The sequence below is a fragment of the Taudactylus pleione genome, unplaced genomic scaffold (genome assembly GCF_031769625.1).
Source record: "Taudactylus pleione unplaced genomic scaffold, aTauple2 ptg000143l, whole genome shotgun sequence".
Taxonomy (NCBI): Eukaryota; Metazoa; Chordata; class Amphibia; order Anura; family Myobatrachidae; genus Taudactylus; species Taudactylus pleione.
The window spans coordinates 1,192,638-1,216,992 of NW_028284545.1; the positions used below are offsets into that span (position 1 = coordinate 1,192,638).

At 45.1% G+C, this 24,355-nt stretch overlaps 1 protein-coding gene across 2 annotated transcripts in view; it reads left to right on the plus strand.

Annotated features, from left to right (window-relative positions):
- Positions 1–24,355, plus strand: part of SORCS2 (sortilin related VPS10 domain containing receptor 2) — a 1,055,028-nt gene that overhangs the window by 848,775 nt on the left and 181,898 nt on the right. For both annotated transcript variants that reach the window (XM_088473883.1, XM_088473884.1), the window contains exons 6-7: positions 12,624–12,688; positions 20,783–20,901. In XM_088473883.1, coding sequence (XP_088330009.1) covers positions 12,624–12,688; positions 20,783–20,901 — 184 coding nt within the window. The remainder of the gene's footprint in view (positions 1–12,623; positions 12,689–20,782; positions 20,902–24,355) is intronic.

Sequence of the window (24,355 nt, forward strand, 5' to 3'; positions counted from 1 at the left end):
GTCTGAGTTACACTAGGAGAGAACAGTAGTATATGTGCCTGAGTTACTTCTGGAGAGAACATCCTGGGTTACGCCTGGAGAGAACATTAGTATATGTGCCTGCATTACTCCTGGAGAGAACAGTAACATATGCACCTGGATTACTCCGGAGAGCACAGTAGTATATATTCCTGCGTTACTCCTGGAGAGAACAGTAGCATATGCACCTGGATTACTCCTGGAGAGAACAGTAGTATATGTGCCTGCATTACTCCTGGAGAGAACAGTAAATATGTGCCTGCATTACTCCTGGAGAGAACAGTAGAATACGCACCTGGGTTACACCTGGAGAGAACATAAGTATATGCGCCTGGGTTACACTAGGAGAGAACAGTAGTATATGTGCCTGAGTTACTTCTGGAGAGAACATCCTGGGTTACGCCTGGAGAGAACTTTAGTATATGTGCCTGCATTACTCCTGGAGAGAACCTGTAGCATATGCACCTGGATTACTCCTGGAGAGAACATTAATATATGTGCCTGCGTTACTCCTGGAGAGAACAGGAGCATATGCACCTGGATTACTCCTGGAGAGAACATTAGTATATGTGCCTAGGTTACTCTTGGAGAGAGCAGTACTATATGTGCCTCGTTACTCTTGGAGAGAACAGTAGTATCTGATCCTGGTTACTCCTGGAGAAAACAACCAGGGTTACTCCTGGAGAGAACAGTAGTATATGTGCCTGCGTTACTCCTGGAGAGAACAGTAGCATATGCACCTGGGTTACTCCTGGAGAGAACATTAGTATATGTGCCTGCATTACTCCTAAAGAGAACAGTAGTATATGTGCCTGAGTTACTCCTGGAGAGAACATCCTGGGTTACCTCTGGAGGGAGCATTGGTATATGAACCTTGGGTACTCCAGGAGAGAACAGCAATATATGTGCCTGCGTTACTCCTGGTGAGAACATTAGTATATGTGCCTGCATTACTCCTGGAGAGAACATTGGTATATGCGCCTGGGTTAAACCAGAAGAGAACACTAGTATATGCGCCTGAGTTACTTCTGGAGAGAACATCCTGGGTTACGCCTGGAGAGAACTTTAGTATATGTGCCTGCATTACTCCTGGAGAGAACCTGTAACATATGCACCTGGATTACTCCTGGAGAGAACATTAATATATGTGCCTGCGTTACTCCTGGAGAGAACAGGAGCATATGCACCTGGATTACTCCTGGAGAGAACATTAGTATATGTGCCTAGGTTACTCTTGGAGAGAGCAGTACTATATGTGCCTCGTTACTCTTGGAGAGAACAGTAGTATCTGATCCTGGTTACTCCTGGAGAAAACAACCAGGGTTACTCCTGGAGAGAACAGTAGTATATATGCCTGCGTTACTCCTGGAGAGAACATTAGTATATGTGCCTGCATTACTCCTAAAGAGAACAGTAGTATATGTGCCTGAGTTACTCCTGGAGAGAACATCCTGGGTTACCTCTGGAGGGAGCATTGGTATATGAACCTTGGGTACTCCAGGAGAGAACAGCAATATATGTGCCTGCGTTACTCCTGGTGAGAACATTAGTATATGTGCCTGCATTACTCCTGGAGAGAACATTGGTATATGCGCCTGGGTTAAACCAGAAGAGAACACTAGTATATGCGCCTGCCTTACTCCTGGAGAGAATATAAGTATATACGCCTGGGTTACACTAGGAGGGAACAGTAGTATATGTGCCTGGGTTACTTCTGGAGAGAACAGCAGTATGTGTGTCAGGGTTACACCAGGAGAGAACAGTAGTATATGTGTCTGGGTTACACCAGGATAGAACAGTAGTATATGTACCTGGCTTACACCAGGAGAGAACAGTAGTATATGTGTCTGGGTTACACCAGGAGAGAACAGTAGTATATGTACCTGGGTTACACCAGGAGAGAACAGTAGTATATGTGTCAGGGTTACACCAGGAAAGAACAGTAGTATATGCCATATTTACCAACTTTGTAGCAGTGCTTTCCGGGAGCAGCCCGGAGAGTTGCTGCAGCAGGCCGGTTCGGGTAGCAGCTGTAACTAGGCCTTGACCCTTTCCCAGGAAGTCTGCGATGCGTGGTGCCGTGAGGAGGGGACGGGGCTAAATTATGCAAATCGCGTCATTTAGCCCAGCCCCCTCTCTGCGGACCCGCAAACTTCCCATTAAATCTCCCCATCCTGCCCGCTTCACTAGGAAGTGGGCTGGATGTGGGAGATCTGCCTACACTTCTGGGGGTACGGGGGGGCTACCTGAAAAATCGGTAGCCTCCCACGACTTTCGGGAGTATAGGCAGGTATGGTATATGCGCCTGGTGAACTCCTAGAGAGAACGGTAGTATATGTGCCTGGGTTACACTAGGAGAGAACAGTAGTATATGCGCCTGGGTTACACTAGGAAAGAACAGTAGTATATGGGCCTGGGTTACACTAGGAAAGAACAGTAGTATATGTGCCTGGGTTACACTAGGAGAGAACAGTAGTATATGGGCCTGGGTTACACTAGGAGAGAACAGTAGTATATGTACCTGGGTTACACCAGGAGAGAACAGTAGTATATGTGCCTGGGTTACACTAGGAGAGAACAGTAGTATATGTGCCTGGGTTACACTAGGAAAGAACAGTAGTATATGTGCCTGGGTTACACTAGGAAAGAACAGTAGTATATGTGCCTGGGTTACACTAGGAAAGAACAGTAGTATATGTGCCTGGGTTACACTAGGAAAGAACAGTAGTATATGCGCCTGGATTACACCAGGAGAGAACAATAGTATATGTGCCTGGGTTACTCCTGGAGAGAACAGTAGTATATGTACCTGGATGACACCAGGAGAGAACAGTAGTATATGTGCCTGGGTTACACCAGGAGAGAACAGTAGTATATATACCTGTGTTACACCAGGAGAGAACAGTAGTATATGTGCCTGGGTTACACCAGGAGAGAACAGTAGTATAGGTACCTGGGTTACACCAGGAGAGAACAGTAGTATATGTGCCTGGGTTACACCAGGAGAGAACAGTAGTATATGTACCTGGATTACACCAGGAGAGAACAATAGTATATGTGCCTGGGTTACTCCAGGAGAGAACAGTAGTATATGTGCCTGGGTTACACCTGGAGAGAACAGTAGTATATGTGCCTGGGTTACACCAGGAGAGAACAGTAGTATATGTACCTGGGTTACACCAGGAGAGAACAGTAGTATATGTGCCTGGGTTACACCAGGAGAGAACAGTAGTATAGGTACCTGGGTTACACCAGGAGAGAACAGTAGTATATGTGCCTGGGTTACACCAGGAGAGAACAGTAGTATATGTACCTGGATTACACCAGGAGAGAACAATAGTATATGTGCCTGGGTTACTCCTGGAGAGAACAGTAGTATATGTACCTGGATGACACCAGGAGAGAACAGTAGTATATGTGCCTTGGTTACACCAGGAGAGAACAGTAGTATATATACCTGGGTTACACCTGGAGAGAACAGTAGTATATGTACCTGGGTTACACCAGGAGAGAACAGTAGTATATGTGCCTGGGTTACACCAGGAGAGAACAGTAGTATATGTGCCTGGGTTACTCCTGGAGAGAACAGTAGTATATGTACCTGGATGACACCAGGAGAGAACAGTAGTATATGTGCCTGGGTTACTCCTGGAGAGAACAGTAGTATATGTACCTGGATGACACCAGGAGAGAACAGTAGTATATGTGCCTGGGTTACACCAGGAGAGAACAGTAGTATATATACCTGGGTTACACCTGGAGAGAACAGTAGTATATGTACCTGGGTTACACCAGGAGAGAACAGTAGTATATGTGCCTGGGTTACACCAGGAGAGAACAGTAGTATATGTGCCTGGGTTACTCCTGGAGAGAACAGTAGTATATGTACCTGGATGACACCAGGAGAGAACAGTAGTATATGTGCCTGGGTTACACCAGGAGAGAACAGTAGTATATATACCTGGGTTACACCTGGAGAGAACAGTAGTATATGTACCTGGGTTACACCAGGTGAGAACAGTAGTATATGTGCCTGGGTTACACCAGGAGAGAACAGTAGTATATGTACCTGGGTTACACCAGGAGAGAACAGTATTACAGTATATGTGCCTGGATTACACCAGGAGAGAACAATAGTATATGTGCCTGGGTTACTCCTGGAGAGAACAGTAGTATATGTACCTGGATGACACCAGGAGAGAACAGTAGTATATGTGCCTGGGTTACACCAGGAGAGAACAGTAGTATATATACCTGGGTTACACCTGGAGAGAACAGTATTATATGTACCTGGGTTACACCAGGAGAGAACAGTAGTATATGTGCCTGGGTTACACCAGGAGAGAACAGTAGTACAGTATATGTGCCTGGGTTATACCAGGAGAGAACAGTAGTATATTTACCTGGGTTACACCTGGAGAGAACAGTAGTATATGTACCTGGATTACACCAGGAGAGAACAGTAGTATATGTACCTGGGTTACACCAGGAGAGAACAGTAGTATATGTGCCTGGGTTACACCAGGAGAGAACAGTAGTATATGGGCCTGGGTTACACCAGGAGAGAACAGTAGCATATGTACCTGGGTTACACCAGGAGAGAACAGTAGTATATGTACCTGGGTTACACCAGGAGAGAACAGTAGTATATGTGCCTGGGTTACACTAGGAAAGAACAGTAGTATATGTGCCTGGGTTACACTAGGAAAGAACAGTAGTATATGCGCCTGGGTTACACCAGGAGAGAACAGTAGTATGTGTACCTGGGTTACACCAGGAGAGAACAGTAGTATATGTGTCTGGGTTACACCAGGAGAGAACAGTAGTATATGTGCCTGGGTTACACCAGGAGAGAACAGTAGTATATGTACCTGGGTTACACCAGGAGAGAACAGTAGTATATGTACCTGGGTTACACCAGGAGAGAACAGTAGTATATGTGCCTGGGTTACACCAGGAGAGAACAGTAGTATATGTGCCTGGGTTACACCAGGAGAGAACAGTAGTATATGTACCTGGGTTACACCAGGAGAGAACAGTAGTATATGTGCCTGGGTTACACCAGGAGAGAACAGTAGTACAGTATATGTTCCTGGGTTACTCCTGGAGAGTAGTAGAAAGGCGTAGTAAAGGCATCTTGTTAATGCCAGGAGATGTGGCTGCACAGTGGTATTATTATTATTACATTTTATTTATATAAGGTGCCACAAATGGTCCGCAGCGCCATACATACAGTACAGCAACAGTAGGACCGTATATGGTACACAGAACATTACATTACAATACAGTAACCAAAACATAAACAGAGCACAAGTAACAATTAGCACCACAATTCTCAGTACACAATACAGCTGGGAAGCTGATGACGGGTTATTGAAGGCTAGAGAAGAGGGCTATGAGAACAGGAGGCATAAGGACCCTGCTCCTAGGAGCTTGCAATCTAGGGGAGAGAGAAGACAGACAGATGACATGAGGCGTGAGCATGTGAATGGGTACCTGAGGGCAGGAAGTAGGTAAGGTAGAGCTGGCTGAGGTAGGAGGGTGTGCTGAGCGGCCTGGTGACAGGGTTATGTGGTGGACGGGTATGCTTTGATGAACAGGTGGGTTTTCAGTGCACTTTTAAAGCTATGCAAAGTCAAGGAGAGCCTGATCAAGCGAGGGAGCTCATTCCAGTGGGGAGCCGCAAGGGTAAAATCTTGGATTCGAGCATGAGATGAGGTAACCAGGGTAGAGGAGAGGCAATGGTCATTGGCCGACCGGAGAAGGCGCAGGAGGGAGTATGTAAGGAGATGAGGTTCGACATGTAGGGAACAGTAGAATTAGAGAGGGCCTTGTATGTGAAGGTGAGGAGTTTGAAGTGGATGCTGTAGGGGAATGGGAGCCAGTGCAAGTATTGGTGGAGGGAAGTGGCGGAAGTGGAACGGCAGGAGAGGAAGATTAGTCTAGCTGCAGCGTTGAGAACCGGTTGGAGGGGAGCGAGATGGCGTGGGAGGCCAGTGATAGAAGGTTACAGTAGTCGAGCCGAGGAATGATTAGTGAATGAATAGTAATCAGTTTGGTAGCATTCTGGGAGAGAATTGGCCTTATGCGAGCGTTGCATTGCTGGAACTGACAGAATTGAGTCGGAGATTGAATATAAGGGGCAAAGGAGAGGGTGGAGTCAAGGGTGACACCCAAGTAACGAAGGTGGTAGAAGTAAATGCTTATTTTACAGTACACAATTCATACATAGAACATGTCCGGACAGTGTTTCATTTATACCAGGGATGGGGAACCTCAGTCCCGGGGGCTGTATAAGGCCCTCGGAACCATTTGGTCTGGCCCTCTGAGCTTTTTTCTGCTAGCCTCATCTGGCTAGCAGGGAACCTAGAATGACACCCTGCAGCCAGACTCTATGCAGCAGTGCCGCCTAGAGCGTCCTTAGGGGTCTATTTACTAAGCAGTGTTAGGAGACAGAGTGAAAAGTGATAAGGTGCCAGCCAATCAGCTCCCAACTGTCATCTCACAGGCTGTTTGAAAAATGACAGTTGGGAGCTGATTGGCTGGCACCTTATCACTTTTCACTCTGTCTCCTAACACTGCTTAGTAAATAGACCCCTTAGGGCGCTTCAGATGGTCACAGCGCTGCTCTTACAGCTGCCTGGAGCATCCTCAAGATGCTCTGCACATTACTGTAATCACTGGCGATTGTGGCCCCGCCCCCGTGTGATATCACGTGGAGCGGGCGTGGCCTGCACCAGCCCTCAAATAATATTATATATATATATCAAAATGGCCCTTGGCAGAAAAAAGGTTCCAAACCCCTGATTTATACCATGTAAAAAAAATTAGACTAAAACGTAAAAACAAAATTAAAATGAAAGTTTTAATTAAGTTTAAATCAATAAGCAATTCCATCTTTTTCTCCTTTAACAGTTCAAATGGAAATCTGCTTTATTGCTATGGTTCAGTTGCTCACATCATTGTAATACAGTAAATAGATTGCAGCAGCCACTTTACAGTGATATTAGCACAAGTACGAGTCATTTATACACGTACAGCCAATCAGAAGTGGACAATAATAGTCATTATCATCGGTCCAAAACAAAAAGATCACCCAGGCGCAATAGGATGTAACGTAGTTATAATGTCTCTGGAAATACAGTCTCAAAACAAAATTATAATATAAGTCCAAAGTCCAATAATAAATCCAAAGTTGATTAGGGTGAGGGTGTGTTTTCATAAACTTCCAACACAGGTACAGTAGTAGAATGGTCTTCGTACTCCCATATATAACATCAGGTCATATAAAAAGAGAAGGGAGAGAGACTATCATAGTGTAGTACCTTTTAATGGAATAATCAGTATAAAACAAAGTAAATAAACATCCACAGGATAATTTAAAATTCAAGGCGTACCAGATGGTGTTGGTGTACAGAGCACACCTAAAGTCACTTGTATAGCACTTCCTGGGAACAGGATTCCATGGTATCCCAGCACACTCTGGTGTCTCTGAAATGTTCCCACCTCCTGGAGTGTAGCCTTGTAGCAGTGTCACTGTTAGTGTCACTATTGGTGACACTGCTACAAGGCTACACTCCAGGAGGTGGGAACATTTCAGAGACACCAGAGTGTGCTGGGATACCATGGAATCCTGTTCCCAGGAAGTGCTATACAAGTGACTTTAGGTGTGCTCTGTACACCAACACCATCTGGTACGCCTTGAATTTTAAATTATCCTGTGGATGTTTATTTACTTTGTTTTATACTGATTATTCCATTAAAAGGTACTACACTATGATAGTCTCTCTCCCTTCTCTTTTTATATGACCTGATGTTATATATGGGAGTGCGAAGACTATTCTACTACTGTACCTGTGTTGGAAGTTTATGAAAACACACCCTCACCCTAATCAACTTTGGATTTATTATTGGACTTTGGACTTATATTATAATTTTGTTTTGAGACACCAGAGACATTATAACTACGTTATATCCTATTGCGCCTGGGTGATCTTTTTGTTTTGTATATATGCTATTTGGATATCTTTAGGGATTATCTATTGTCACCCTTTGGCTGCATAAGTGAAGCGCGGTGTTTTCAGCCTATTCTATTATCATCGGTTCGCATTCGCCTCAAGTGTCGAGCGCACGCAAGTGATCTGCATCCAACCATACGCATGTGCAAATTTCTTGTGCTCAGCGTGGGACGCATTTTGCACAAACATACTGTAAAAAAAACTATTCATATTACGTTACATGTTTTATTCAATTGTTATATGTTTCACATGATTGCTACAAATCAATTGAACTTTTATAGACGTACTTTGACATTGGTACTCTATATATGACCCAAAGGTACTGTCTATAGAAATTACACCCATACTGTAGGAGGATCTCACTGGACTTTTTACCATCTCCTTACTGTACTTTGGACACGCTTACACGCCTGCTCCAACCCCGACTCCGCCCTCTTAGCGCAAGGAGCAGGAAGCACAAAATGCGTCAATTAAGTATACGTAAGAATTTTTGGTTTTGAAAACATGCAATTTGCAAGAAAATAAAGAGATGGGTCGCCGCGATCCTGCGATTGGATCGGAAACGGCGATCCACCGGTCAGAAATGCCGACCGGCGGACATCGATGTTTTGACCGTGTTTGGCAAATCTGTCAAATCCAACATGTTGGATTTCACCGTTCCGTCCACCCGGCATCTCTGGATTGTCGCATGGCGGCGATCAGTCTCTGATGTATGGGGGGCCATAACTCAACTTAAGACTCAAAATGTAGGTAATCTCAAGAACGAGATACATTACCACCTATCCTATCTTACTTTAAATTCAATTAGTCCATTGTTCCCATGAAGGACGGCTATAATACCCACAAGTAGGTTTATTCTAAAGGGTATGAAGGAAATATTTATTTTGAATATTGGAGCTCCATTGCACACAGCTTTTTATTTGTCCCCATAGAACTCTGGGCCTGATTCAGACCCAATCGCAAGCGCTGAGCGCTCGCAACCGGGTCGATGTTTGCCCACTGGGCATGTGCACAACGGAGCCGGCTCCGTCGTTCGCATGCGCGAGACCCGGCCAGCGACGGGTGCTCCGTTGCTCCGGGTCTCGCACCAAAGGGGGCGAGCTGTCGATGGTGATTGACAGCTCGTCCCGTTTGGTAGGCGTGGCTGGGGGGTGGCTTCACAAACGGAGGCGTTCCCAAGCGAATGCCTGCCGTTTGTGGGCGGCCCCACTGACATCACCAGTGATGTCAGTAGGAGAGCTTCCGGCTCTATTAGAGCCAGAAGCTCTCTGGGGCTTGCAGCCACGAGACCCTACCACAAGGGTCTTGTCGCAAGCCCGATGGTCGCGATGGTCTTGACCATCAACCTGGCCGCTCGCTATAACTGTGGGTGGTCACCCACAGCTATGCGAGTGGCTAGGAGGCCACTCCAAAAAAAACACCCTGATTCAGAGCGAGCGCTCTTTCAGAGCGTCCATCTTTGAATCAGGCCCTCTGTTTTATCTTACATTTAAAAGTAATTTATATAACACATACTAATGCACAGTGGGCCCCAGAAAGGAGAGGTAATGTATAGCTCCTCTCCCTTTGATTTTTAAACAATATTATTAATAATATGTATGGCCAAATGCGAGCACAGAGGGACAGTTACCTATTTTGTATTCTGGGCGAGCAGCCACCCGCCTCTCCCTCTCCGTCATGAATATTCTTCCACAATGTGTCAATAAATTAAGAAATATAATTTGCTCACATATGGAAGTTTATTATTAATTTCATAGAAATGGTTATTAAAGCGGCATTAAAGCTGAGCTGTAATATACTGTCCCTGTCGCGCGATAATTACTTTTTGTGTGCTTTGATGCTTTGCTATTGGCGAAGTTTATGCTGGAGATAAATAAGCATTTTTTGGTTCTTGCTTTTCTTTTTATTCATTTTTTTACCTTTTTTATGTTCTCGGGCAACTTTCATTTTATGACTGAAAGATTGTCTTATTGTTGCATTGGTGATCTAATCTTTTATTCATTATGCAGCATTAATTACACATTGCTTTGCTTTATTCCAAGCCCAGTATGGCTTTTTATTCTCTACTTGATAAATTGGCTTAAAGTACAGGAAACTGAAGATTGTGGAATACATTTCACTAGGCTGGGTATTAAAGTAATTACTTTCTGCTGTGCCTTATTATCGAGACTACCGGTGATTGTTCACTGTGAAGGATGAATGTGTGCTGTTTTTATGCCTTAAATATTCTTCATTTGAAGTCTCAGAATAACATTCACTTATGGCAAACCATCAGCCAGTGCTTTGGAGCGCAGAGTGGAGGTGTAATCTCGCCGACTCGGAAAATTCTCTGTGAAATGAATACTTCAAAAACTGTGTAATTACGATAGTTTATAATATAATCATCCTTATTAAGAAAATACATTTTACTAATACAAATAAAGCTGTTTCTAATTAGGTCGCTGGACGCGGTTTGGTTTATAAGGCTGCTAGTAATTTTAGTGGTTATGATAGTAAAAAAAAGTGTTTGTGGCATTTGCTTTATTTTAGAAAGGTGGTGATCAATTATGGTGTCTCTGGCAGATAGCATCTACAGAAGGTACCTTCTGGAGTGTCAGTGTATGTTACATACTATGTACCGGATGCAGGGTCGGGTGCTGCTATTAAGCCATGTAAGATGCCAAGATTTAGGGGTGCCTAAAATGCCTAATACATGTCACTTTCAGAGCTTTTTTTTTCCTTATGGTGCCAACACAGCAGGCGCAGACAAATGACATGGGGCAGCAGCAGGATGCGACAGCTGATCTGGGAAGAAGCTGACAACGTCTGTTCCTCCTGGTTACTGATGGGCTGGGAATGTGATTGCTGAGTTATGGTGACACAGTCCAACACCATGCTCCCACTCTGATGCAAGGAGGAGGGGGGTAGTTGCACAGTGTCTGGGAGACGTTTCCATCAGCCCTGGCCAGGTGGCATGTGTCAGGGTACGCAGATAGGAAGTCACCAATCAAAATGTCGACAGAAGGTTGACATTCATGATGTCGACATAGTTAAAATGCCAACATCATTAATATTGCCATCAGCAAAATATCGACACAGGAAATGTCTACATTTCCATTAGGGTAAGGATTAGTGTTAGGGTTAGCGCTAGGGTTATGGATTGCATTAGGGTTAGGATTAGGTTAACATTAGGGTTAGAGTTATGGTTGCCATTAGCATTAGGGATAGATATACCCCTAAAAAGACATTGTGGACATTTCAGCAATGTCGGCATTACATCCGTGTCGACGTGCTGAACGTCAACATGCGAAATGTCAACATTATGAATAAGTTGCTCCGATAAAAGTTATCAATTTTACATTCTTAAGCACAGGTATTTCTAGATGTGAAAATAACGCATGGGTATTTTATACTGATATGAGCGGGGTCCTTCTAAAGTCATACAAGCCTGAATGGGGTGACATTCCATTTCCTCTGAGAGGTGTGTGTAGTGGATATTATAATGGTAAAGGGACACTGTAATGTGGCATAATCTGAACTGGGCACTTGTATGTGGCATCATCTGAACTGGGTACTGTAATGTTACATAATGTAAACTGGGGGCACTGTAATGAGGCATCAATTGAAATGTAAGGTACTGTAATGTGTCACAATATTAACTGGAGGCACTATAGTGTGGCATAATATGAAGAGGGGGCACTGTAATGTGGCATCAATTGAAATGTAGGGTACTGTAATGTGGCACAATATTAACTGGAGGCACTATAATGTGGTATAATATGAAGAGGGGGCACTGTAATGTGGCATCACTTGAAATGTAGGGTACTGTAATGTGGCACAATATTAACTGGAGGCACTATAATGCAGCATAATATGAACAGGAGGCACTATAATGTGTCATAATATGAAGATGGGGCACCGTAATGTGGCATCAATTGAAATGTAGGGTACTGTAATGTGGCACAATATTAACTGGAGGCACTATAATGCAGCATAATGTGAACAGGGGGCACTATAATGTGTCATAATATGAAGAGGGGGCACCGTAATGTGGCATCAATTGAAATGTAGGGTACTGTGATGTGGCACAATATTAAGTGGAGGCACTATAGTGCGTCATAATATGAAGAGGGGGCACTGTAATGTGGCATCAACTGAAATGTAGGGTACTGTAATGTGGCACAATATTAACTGGAGGCATTATAGTGCGGCATAATATGAACAGGGGGCACTGTGATGTGGCATAATGTGGATAGGGGGCATTGTGTGTCATCATGTGTTCTGGATACCCTTTAATGTAAACTAGGGCACTGCTATGCTTCATATAATAAACTAGGGCACTACTATGGGGCATGAAATTGCAGAGAGGTGTCTCTCTAAAAGAATTGGGGTCCACAAAATGTTACTATGGGGTCCACAAAGTTCTGGCTACATCCCTCTTTGTTAATATAAAAAAGGGGGGTGCAGACAGTCCGCAATCATCAAATAAATGTATATTATAGTAGTAAGAGTGTTACTAATGTTGTTTTCCTTTAAAAATGTTTCTTGGTGCCTCACTGAAACTGATGATGAATTGATAAAATAAATAATTGTTTTGTCTGCCTGCAGGTCTGTAGCCGGAGTAGACACAGATCCAGGACTGGTGCACACGGAGGTCCAAGATCCGGATGGAGGTGCAGTAACTTATTTTACCTATTGGTGAATAATGAAAATCATTGTTCCAACCAACTCCTCTCCAGTTGTGCAGATTTCTGCTCCTCCACAAGTGTCATCAACTTGCGCCATAAACACATGCCCCCGCCAGTAGGAATCTAGGGCCAAACTGCAGCGGGTTATTCATAGTCCAGCTGAGAATAGACATTACTCGGATTACCTCCTTTGTCAGCAGCTTTAGACCTTGATTTGCGCACGTGTGCTGTGATCATACTCTATCTACTCTACAGCCACGGATCTCTCCAGATTTGGATGATAAAGATACTAGACTTTCTCTCTCTGCAGAGAGCCGCTCAGTGTGGCCACATTTTATACAGCAAACAGTTTGCCGGCAATCTAATATATTCCCGTACTTAAACAATAGGCTCTCCAAGTCTTTAAATATAATGCTGCTATTTTAGTCTTTGGTTTGTGACTAAGAATACGACGTCCCCACAGATGTCGGCTCTAACAATTGTTTGCTAATGATACCTTCTGTAAAATCGGATAAATGTGCACAATATGCCAAAACATTAAAATGACATCAATGTACGACAGGTATATAAAAGGAAGGGGGTGTTATAAATGTGCTTTGTCTACTAGTTCAAATAGAAAATGTGAAAGTACGTTACAGAAACTGGTTACTCACAACGTACTAGATGAATTATTGTGCATGAAGATTTTTTTTAGCCAAACATATCTATAGATAAATGCAGGCAGCCGTAACTACATGTTTAAATCATTATACTTTATATTATATACATTATATAGCACCAGCATATTACACGGCACTGTAAAATCATTGAGGACCTACAACAGGATAGAAGTGCCTTTATTTTTGTGTAATATATTATTTTCCTTGCTGGGTGTGTGCCCAATAAATATGGAAGTGTGAGAATGGAATTTCACGTAACGTGCGCACCACGTAGAGGTGGAAGCACCAGCCGTAGGCGGATGGGTTGTGGGGATCCAACATCCGATGCAACATGCGTGTTGATGGCATAATTACGATCGGAGTTTAAAGAATAAATAAATAAACTGACCCCCTCCTACCCCAGTGTGCTACCAGCACTTGCGCTCATAGCCTAGGCTGATAGTGGTAATTTGTCAGGGCGAGGAACAGCGTGGGGTGCCCCCCTGATAACGTCAGTTCCAGAACAAGGCTGTGACAGGCAGGGTGGGTGACAGCATAACAGGGAAACAGCGTGCTGTAATATCGACCAACCCTCACCTATTCAGCATAGGGCTGAATTCACTAAGTGAATCGGGCCATATCAAAATGTGGACCCCCTCTTCTAGAAAAGAACAGCCCTGTGCTGAACACGCTAATGCCTATATGTGGTCAATGCAGGCTAATGAAATTGTTAAAAATAGATAAAAGAGTGAGGGTTTTTTGCTGGCAAACTACAGATCCCAGCAAGCCCTGTCAGTAAAGTACCTTGGACTGTCTCTGCAAAACTTTTGGCAGCTAGACTGTCCTCTTCGTTGCATGGACCCTTGATGAAACCAGGTCATAGCAAACGAAGGTCTTGTTAATGTGCACAACTTATGCAATGGAAGAACGTTTTCTAACTGTGACATTGATGGGGATCATTGTCATACATAGAAGAGCTATAATGCACTCTACAGCATGGCCCTGATTCAGACCCGCTCGCTGCCGCAGGCAGCTCACAGGGTCTGTGGGCGTTTTGTTTTTTTTTTAGTCTCCAGGCCGCTCGCAAAGCTGTGGGTGTCCACCCACAGCTTGTGCGAGTGGGCTGGAGACCGTTGCAATTATCGCGACCATCGAGCTTGCGACGAGACCCTGGGGTAGGGTCTCGGCTGCTGCAAACCCGAGTGGACTCCCTGCTCTAATACAGCAGGAAGTCCACTACTGACATCACTAGTGATGTCAGTAGGTCCTCCCACAAATGCCAGGTGTTCCTAAGGGAACGCTACATTTGTGCAGCCACCCCTCCTACAAAACGGGGCGAACTGTCACTTACCATCGACAGCCGCCCCGTCTCGTAGCAAGCCCCGCAGTGACTGAAGTTCAGTCGCTCGGTGGGGCTCGCGCATGCGCACGCCGGACGTGGCGCATGCGCTTGCGAGCGGCTCTGAATCAGGCCATATGTGTGCCGGTGCCTTCACACCGCACCAGTGCCAAATTCTATACTAGGGTAACAGGGATAGAAGGAAAGCAAAGGCACCAGTATCACCTACGATCCGCAAGACTATCAGGTGGTAAGTTGTTAAATAATAAGATTTGCCTTCATTGCAGACTGGAACTGGCAAATGTTAAATACCAGCAATCACACTTAGGTGTTATTGAATTCTAATGACATGGTGTTATAATAAACAATAACATCAAGTTCATCAAGTTCTGACAGTCAGTTAAAGGACTGGACTTTGAATTTCTGGTACCAATATTGCAAAATGACAGTGATTGGCTTAAAAATATTGCACGCTGAAAGTAAAATAAATTAGGATGATATTGATTACACAGGTGCGGTGCTACAGACAACTCTGTTTACTCAGTTATCAGTTGTTCCTACTGAACGTATAACAGGAGGATTTGGGCTAAGAACCTCTATACACTCATTTGTTGCTGTGCAACCCATTCAGCAATAACACTGCCTTGGTATTCACATGGACCAGACAAAACCTGAAGCACTCCTCCATTCATCAATAACAGTGCCTCAGTGTACACATGGACCAGACAAAACTTGAAGCACTCCTCCATTCATCAATAACAGTGCCTCAGTGTACACATGGACCAGACAAAACTTGAAGCACTCCTCCATTCATCAATAACAGTGCCTCAGTGTACACATGGACCAGACAAAACCTGAAGCACTCCTCCATTCATCAATAACAGTGTATCAGTGTAGACATGGACCAGACAAAGGCCCTGATTCAGAGCCGGACGCTCTGACAGTGCGCTCGCTCTGAATCAGGGCTGTCCCTCTGAATTTTAGAGCGGCCTCCTGGCCACTCACATAGATGTGGGTGACCACCCACAGCTATAGCGAGCAGCCAAAAAGATGGTTGCAATGGTCAAGACCGTCGCGACCATCGGGCTTGCGATGAGACCCTTGTGGTAGGGTCTCGTCTGCCGCAAGCCCTGGAGTGCTTTTGGCTCTATCAGAGCCGAGAGCACTCCCACTGACATCACTTGTGATGTCAGTGGGTCCGGCCCCAGACGGTAGGCGTTCACATGAGAACGCCTCCGTCTGGCCAGCCACGCCCCCGGCACGCCCACCAAAGGGGGCGTGCTGTCACTCACCATCGACAGCACGCCCCCTTTGTAGCGAGACTCACAGCGACGGCTTGGGTGTCACTATCCGGGTCTCGTGTATGCGCACGACAGAGCCGGCTCCCTCGTGCGCATGCGCACTGGGCCACCATCAACCCACTTGCGAGCGCTCAGCATACGCGAACAGGTCTGAATCAGGCCCAAAATCCAAAGGAGCCCATTCAACTAGAGGTGAGTGATCCGGTTTTGCCTCCGTTTCAAATCAACAAGAAAAGTGCCTCGGTGTACTCACGGAACAGACAAAACCCTAAGCACCCCTTTGTTGATAAGTAACCCATTCATCAATAACTGTGCCTCGTTGTACACATGGAACAGACAGAACCCTAAGCACCCCTTTGTTGATAAGTAACCCATTCATCAATAACGGTGCCTTGGTGTACACATGGAACAGACAAAACCCTAAGCACCCCTTTGTTGATAAGTAGCACATTCATCAATAACGGTGCCTTGGTGTACACATGGAACAGACAAAACCCTAAGCACCCCTTTGTTGATAAGTAACACATTCATCAATAACGGTGCCTCGTTGTACACATGGAACAGATAGAACCCTAAGCACCCCTTTGTTGATAAGTAACACATTCATCAATAACGGTGCCTCGTTGTACACATGGAACAGATAGAACCCTAAGCACCCCTTTGTTGATAAGTAACACATTCATCAATAACGGTGCCTCGGTGTACACATGGAACAGACAGAACCCTAAGCACCCCTTTGTTGATAAGCAACACATTCATCAATAACGGTGCCTTGGTGTACACATGGAACAGACAAAACCCTAAGCACCCCTTTGTTGATAAGTAACACATTCATCAATAACGGTGCCTCGTTGTACACATGGAACAGATAGAACCCTAAGCACCCCTTTGTTGATAAGTAACACATTCATCAATAACGGTGCCTTGGTGTACACATGGAACAGACAAAACCCTAAGCACCCCTTTGTTGATAAGTAAAACATTCATCAATAACGGTGCCTCGTTGTACACATGGAACAGATAGAACCCTAAGCACCCCTTTGTTGATAAGTAACACATTCATCAATAACGGTGCCTCGTTGTACACATGGAACAGATAGAACCCTAAGCACCCCTTTGTTGATAAGTAACACATTCATCAATAACGGTGCCTCGGTGTACACATGGAACAGATAGAACCCTAAGCACCCCTTTGTTGATAAGTAACACATTCATCAATAACGGTGCCTCGGTGTACACATGGAACAGACAGAACCCTAAGCACCCCTTTGTTGATAAGCAACACATTCATCAATAACGGTGCCTTGGTGTACACATGGAACAGACAAAACCCTAAGCACCCCTTTGTTGATAAGTAACACATTCATCAATAACGGTGCCTTGGTGTACACATGGAACAGACAAAACCCTAAGCGCCCCTTTGTTGATAAGTAACACATTCATCAATAACGGTGCCTCGTTGTACACATGGAACAGATAGAACCCTAAGCACCCCTTTGTTGATAAGTAACACATTCATCAATAACGGTGCCTTGGTGTACACATGGAACAGACAAAACCCTAAGCACCCCTTTGTTGATAAGTAACACATTCATCAATAACTGTGCCTCGTTGTACACATGGAACAGATAGAACCCTAAGCACCCCTTTGTTGATAAGTAACACATTCATCAATACCGGTGCCTCGTTGTACACATGGAACAGATAGAACCCTAAGCACCCCTTTGTTGATAAGTAACACATTCATCAATAACGGTGCCTCGGTGTACACATGGAACAGACAGAACCCTAAGCACCCCTTTGTTGATAAGTAACACATTCATCAATAACTGTGCCTCGTTGTACACATGGAACAGATAGAACCCTAAGCACCCCTTTGTTGATAAGTAACACATTCATCAATACCGGTGCCTCGTTGTACACATGGAACAGATAGAACCCTAAGCACCCCTTTGTTGATAAGTAACACATTCATCAATAACGGTGCCTCGGTGTACACATGGAACAGACAGAACCCTAAGCACCCCTTTGTTGATAAGTAACACATTCATCAATAACGGTGCCTCGGTGTACACATGGAACAGACAAAACACAAAGCACTTGTTTGCTCTTACAGGAGTCGGCAAGTATGGTGAACATCCTATGACAACCCAGTTACCTCCTTCCAGCTGCAAGTGGAGATGTGACTGAATCGCATATGACTCTACAATTGATATTGAAGCTTTCGTTTTCATAGGAACCTACCAGTATTGCAAATGCCATGTATTCCCCAATGTTTATCACACACATGTTCAGTGATTTGTAGCTCTACCAAGATTGAGGCCCAGATTTATCAATGAGTAATATTCTTGATATCACTCGTTATGAAAGCCCCTAACTGTCCTGGGTTTGAAAAATGCCAGTTAGGAGCTGATTGGTTGGAGCACCATTTAAGATTGGTAATGAGTGATAACATGGCTGCAACTAGGGAGGAGGGGGTGGGGGCTAAGGTGGGTACGTGCCCTGGGCCCAGGATTTGAGGGACCGCTGCAAGCCTGGCTCCAGGATGTGGGACTAGCGGCAGTGCAGCTGGTGCACTGCACCGGGCCAGCCGCAATCAAGGGGCCCTTAGCACAGGCAATAACAGCAGGCAAGCCAGGTACTATAATGAGTCATTATAGTAGGCTGATGGCTGCCGCGGGAGAAGATAGGAGGCGGTCCAGCCGAAGGAGAGGAGGTTCCTCCCGTTCCCTCCCCTCATCACACGCCCAGCACCTCCTCTCTGAGCTGGTCCATCTCCTCACTTCCAGCTGTTGCCGCTGCACCACCGGGAATCTGAAGTCTCCAGCACAAAAACCATGGAAACCAGTGGGGAGGAGCCTCCCTGGCCCCTGCCTGCCAGCCCAGCCCAGCCCTGCACATCACAGCCCAGCCCTGCACATCACAGCTCAGCCCTGCACATCACAGCCCAGCCCTGCATATCACATCACAGCCCAGCCCTGCACATCACAGCCCAGCCCATCACAGCCCAGCCCTGCACATCACATCACAGCCCAGCCCTGCACATCACAGCCCAGCCCTGCACATCACATCACAGCCCAGCCCTACACATCACATCACAGCCCAGCCCTGCACATCACATCACAGCCCAGCCCTGCACATCACAGCCCAGCCCAGCCCTGCACATCACAGCCCAGCCCAGCCCTGCACATCACATCACAGCCCAGCCCTGCACATCACAGCCCAGCCCTGCACATCACATCCCAGCCCTGCACATCACAGCCCAGCCCTGCACATCACATCACAGCCCAGCCCTGCACATCAGAACCCAGCCCAGCCCTGCACATCACATCACAGCCCAGCCCTGCACATCACAGCCCAGCCCAGCCCTGCACATCACAGCCCAGCCCAGCCCTGCACATCACATCACAGCCCAGCCCTGCACATCACAGCCCAGCCCTGCACATCACATCACAGCCCAGCCCTGCACATCACATCACAGCCCAGCCCTGCACATCACATCACAGCCCAGCCCTGCACATCACAGCCCAGCCCAGCCCTGCACATCACATCCCAGCCCTGCACATCACAGCCCAGCCCAGCCCTGCACATCACAGCCCAGCCCTGCCTGCTCCTGCAAATAGTAAATAATTTTTTTTTATTTGTGTGTTTGTGGGGGTGTATATATATTTTTTATATATATATATATATATATATATATAATATATGTATAGAAATATACATATATATGTGGAAATATTTGTGTGAATATATGTATAATATGTTTATATATGGATTTATATATGTGTGTATATATGTATAGCGTTCCCGCTAGGCTGTTTCTGCGGAGCGCCGCGCCCTGCCCTATTTCTGAAGGTCAGAAAGCACCCTGCCCTCCAGCGCAGCGCCACGCTGAAACAGCCTGCGGGTTTTGTCCTCCACCCGTGGGCCACAGTGTCCCACGGGTGGGGAAAACAGCAGAGCAGCGGTCACCGCCGGTGTATGGATGCCTGGCGCATGCGCCCGGCATCCATTCACAGTGACCGTGGAGCTTGGGGGCTGCTCGGCATGTCTGTAAGTGCCGGGCACGCCCCCAAGAGTGACGAAGAGGGGATGCGTCATGAACACACACCCCCTTTCCATTGGCAACGCCCTTGCTCTAGGTCCGGCGCCCTGCCTGCTGAACACTATATGTATGTTCTATTTGTAGAACAGAAAAAATATTTTTTTTCATATCTGATATATATAATATTTTGCATATCTCCCAACTGCCCCCATTTCAGCGGGACAGTGCCACTTTTTGGACACTGTGTCCTGTAGGCTAGGTTTAGGTTGGATGGGCACTCTGTCGCACATGTGCCCGTCATCCGCACTGAGCCGGGAGAGGATGGGGGCTGCCCCACAGTTCCCGGAGCTCTGGCCAAGAACGGGGACATGACACCCTCAAAATGTGCTCACCAAGGGGCAGGGGCTGCACGTCAGAGATCCTGGGGGAGGAGGACGGGGTGTCAAATTACTGCCTTGCTCTGGGTGACAAAAATCCTAGTTTCAGCCCTGGTGATAATAAGAATATCATTTGTTGATAAATCTGGGCCTCTGTCTCTTTCTGGCAGGAAACCTCCTCCTGAGATAGTGTAAGATACTGCCACACTGATATCTTCATGCATTTATCTTATACGGGTGGGCTGTCTATACTGAACACCGCATCTCACCCTAACTGCAAATAAAAGTAGTCAATATTTATATTGTTGAAAACGCCATTCTTCACTTCACTGGTCTCTTCTAGATACTTAATGTTTCCACTATTGATTTTCCTCGGCAGGTTATCGTTTTGTGACATGCCAGATTCAGAACTGCTCTGACAAAACATTAGCATTTCAGTTCAGTGGAAACATCGATCGCAATTCTTTAACTGTACAAGATGATTACATCTTTCTTAAGGTAAGTGGCTTCACATTAATAAAGCAGTGAGCACTAGAATTATGAGTTATTAAGTAACGTAAGTAGAGCTCTAAGGGAATTTCTATTGCGCACAAGGATTCTATATCAATAGAATCTAACACCAGGACAGAACCAGTTTTGTGTCTGCTTGTCTTTCTAGAGTAGTAACTAACTGTCATCTATACGTACATGACACAGTGACTGAGGGGTTTATGTGCTAAGCCTTGGAGAGAGATAAATTGGACGGAATTAGTAACAACCAATCAGCTCCTGTAATTTTTCAAATAGCCTGTGACAGTTAGGAGCTGATTGCAATTTTATATATCAGTGCAGAGTATGATTTATTTATTTTTATCCTCTATATATGCTGAAATCTATGGTTGGTCATGTGACCGAAGAAACTCACAAAGAGATAAGCAAGAAAAGTTTATTATTCTATTTCACTTTACTATGTACTAGCACTTTACACTCACTACACTATTAGGCGCTCATTTTTCCTCCATTATTGCCATATATATATATATATACATATATATATACATATATATATATATATATATATATATACTGGCAGGCATTACTTCCAGTACTATCGATGGTGGTAACTCCTGGATAGATAGGGCGTTTTTGTTAGTTCAGTAAACAAAGCCCTACATACATGGACATAACTGTCATAGGTGCAAGGGGTGCAGTTGCTATGGGGGGCCCATCTTCCTTGTCAAAGTTACATGTTTTATATACATTTTTCACCATTGGGTTGTACATAGGGTCCCTTACAAACTTTTGCTATGGTGCCTTCACAGTGACGTGTAGTGAGGTCAATGCCTGGGGAGGCACACATGTATAAAAACACAGTTTTTATATTAAAAATCTTGAGCAGGGGAGGGAGTAGGACAAGGGAGGCAGAGCCAGACCCTGAAATTGGTATGATTTACTGCCGGACGCTTGTCCGGCGGTTGGAATTCTGACAGCGGCTGTCCGACGGGTGAAAATCCCGATCGTCCCCAGGTAAGTATTGACTAACCTAACCTCTCCCCCTAACCCTCCTTAGGGGTGAATAACCCTAACCTTCCCCCCAGTGCCTAACCCTAATCCCCCCTCTAAGTGCATAAAGCTAATCCCCCCCTTCCCCGCCGCCTAAACCTAAGTCCCCCGGGGTGGTGCCTAACCCTAACCTCCCCCCGGGGTTGCCTAACCCTAACCTCCCCCCGGGGTTGCCTAACCCTAACACTCCCTCACCCTAGCCTAACCATAACCTCCCTGGGGGGTGCCTAACCCTAAGTCCCCCCTGGGAGCCCTAAACCTAACCTTCTCCCCCCGCGCTATTGTCCGCGATTGGCGCCCGAAATCACTTCGATCGGGATGCCGGGCGCCGGTCTCCCGGCGTCGGTAAAATGACACGCGTATAGATTTAGACGCCTGTCATTTAACCCTCGCCGGGATAAAGCAGTCGGGAAGCCGGCCGTCGGGATTAGGTCCACCGGCTTCCCCACTGCGTACCTCTACCATGACTGCACATCCCTGGTACAAACAGCAGCTCGGATGGCCCCCACTGTATCCCAAATATATTTTATGGACATTGTTTAACTGTAGCGCAATAGCTTGAACCCAATAGGAAAACTCTCCTGTAGACATTTACATGGTTAAGCATCATACAGACACTATTGAGCAGCAATATTTTATCTGGAATAGAAAGACTATGAATGTCTTTTGCTGGACTGGACCCTGTAATGGAGTCTGAAGAGGTTACATAGACTCACTACTAACTTGCCAGTTTTACTCAGGCATGGGTTCTGCTAGGGACTGGAAATCATTGCATGCTGAAACCCATAGGCATCTTACTTAAGGTAATCATGTTTTGTGGTTCAGCTATCAGCACACAATCTCCTTTATTGCAGACCTATCATCTTAGCAGGCCCCATAATGGGCTAAAAGGGTTTAGATGCAGTCAGCAGCAATCCTGACTCTTCCTGGGGATTGTACTATTTTACCAACGTTCTACAGGCAAAATAATCCACCGAAATAATACTTTGTATCTGTACAGTATTACACATCTGTATGTTCTTAATGGCTCCTGACCAAAAACCATGTTTTTGTACTGCATTTGGAATAAAACATATAATACAAGTACAATACTATATATATGTATGTGTGGTATATTTACTTCATATTTACTAAACAGTGAAATGTCATTCTCTTAAGTCCCTTCTCCATGTATTGAGGGGGAGAGTAGAGATGAGTGAAACATTTGAGCAAATTCTAATTTCCGTGATTTCAGAATACAATTGTCTTTTTTCTTCCCTCCCCTTCCCCATGGCTAAGACACCCAGCTTACCTTCGTTCGGTAAGCCGGGTATCGGGATTTAGTAGTGGGGCTAATGATAGGCGTCGGGATTTCAACGCCTATCTTTAGTACCATGTCGGGATCTGGCTGTCGGGATATCAGCAGGCGGGATAGCGGAGAGGGGAGGGGTTCGATTGGAATGGGGGAGGGAAAAGTGGTGTGAGGATGCAGTTGTATACAGGGATAATTATACATATATAAAATAAAAAACAGAACAACTGTATCACCATTCTCTGATTATTTGGTTATCTTTAAAGCTCTATTAGATGTGTACTGCAATAGACACAGGTATATTCTAGTATAATGGTCACTTATGGGTATATTTACTAAAGTGCGGGTTTTTATAAGTGGAGATGTTGCCCATAGCAACCAACCAGATTCTAGCTATTATCTTTAGTACCAGCCCCTGACTACAGTAAACATACCATGCTGTATATATATTGGCTATTTAAAATTTTTATTTTAAGTAATAACCGGTTCTGTTCCCAGTTCAATAAATAAGCAACACAGCAAAAAAATTACAAGACGTATCATAAAAAATCTCTTCGGCCCATAAATCTCCTGAACCTAATTACGTTTTCGTAAGGTGCCCATCCACTTCACTGTTACCTCTTGAATCTTTTTGCTTCTGTCATAATAAAGAATTTAAATCAAAAGTGTTACCAGTAGCAGATAAGAGTAATTCATTTTGCCTGATGGCCTAGATGCAGTGATGAGGACGGACAGTGATTGATGGTTTAAACTGCTTCTCTCTTTATAAACTGCACATTGTGGAGATATGACGTGAGGCTGATGATTTATGGAAATGGAAGGTAAACATAGGTTCTGTTGCTGGCAGTGAATTTACAATCGACCGCTACTGCTGCAGACATACGCTACTGTATAACCCGTCACACTCCGATGTGTCCCTGGGGGCTTATTCATTAGCTGTATGGCCATATTTTATTATTATTATTTTATATCGTAGTCACCTGCATTGGCCTTTATAAGGCTTGCTAGTTAGATTAAATGATCCTTGGTCACTTTTTTAATGTGCTTTGATCATTCGCACTAATTGTATCACCCACTTTATTCAAAAACATTTGTGTATACTCTAATTTACAGTATGGC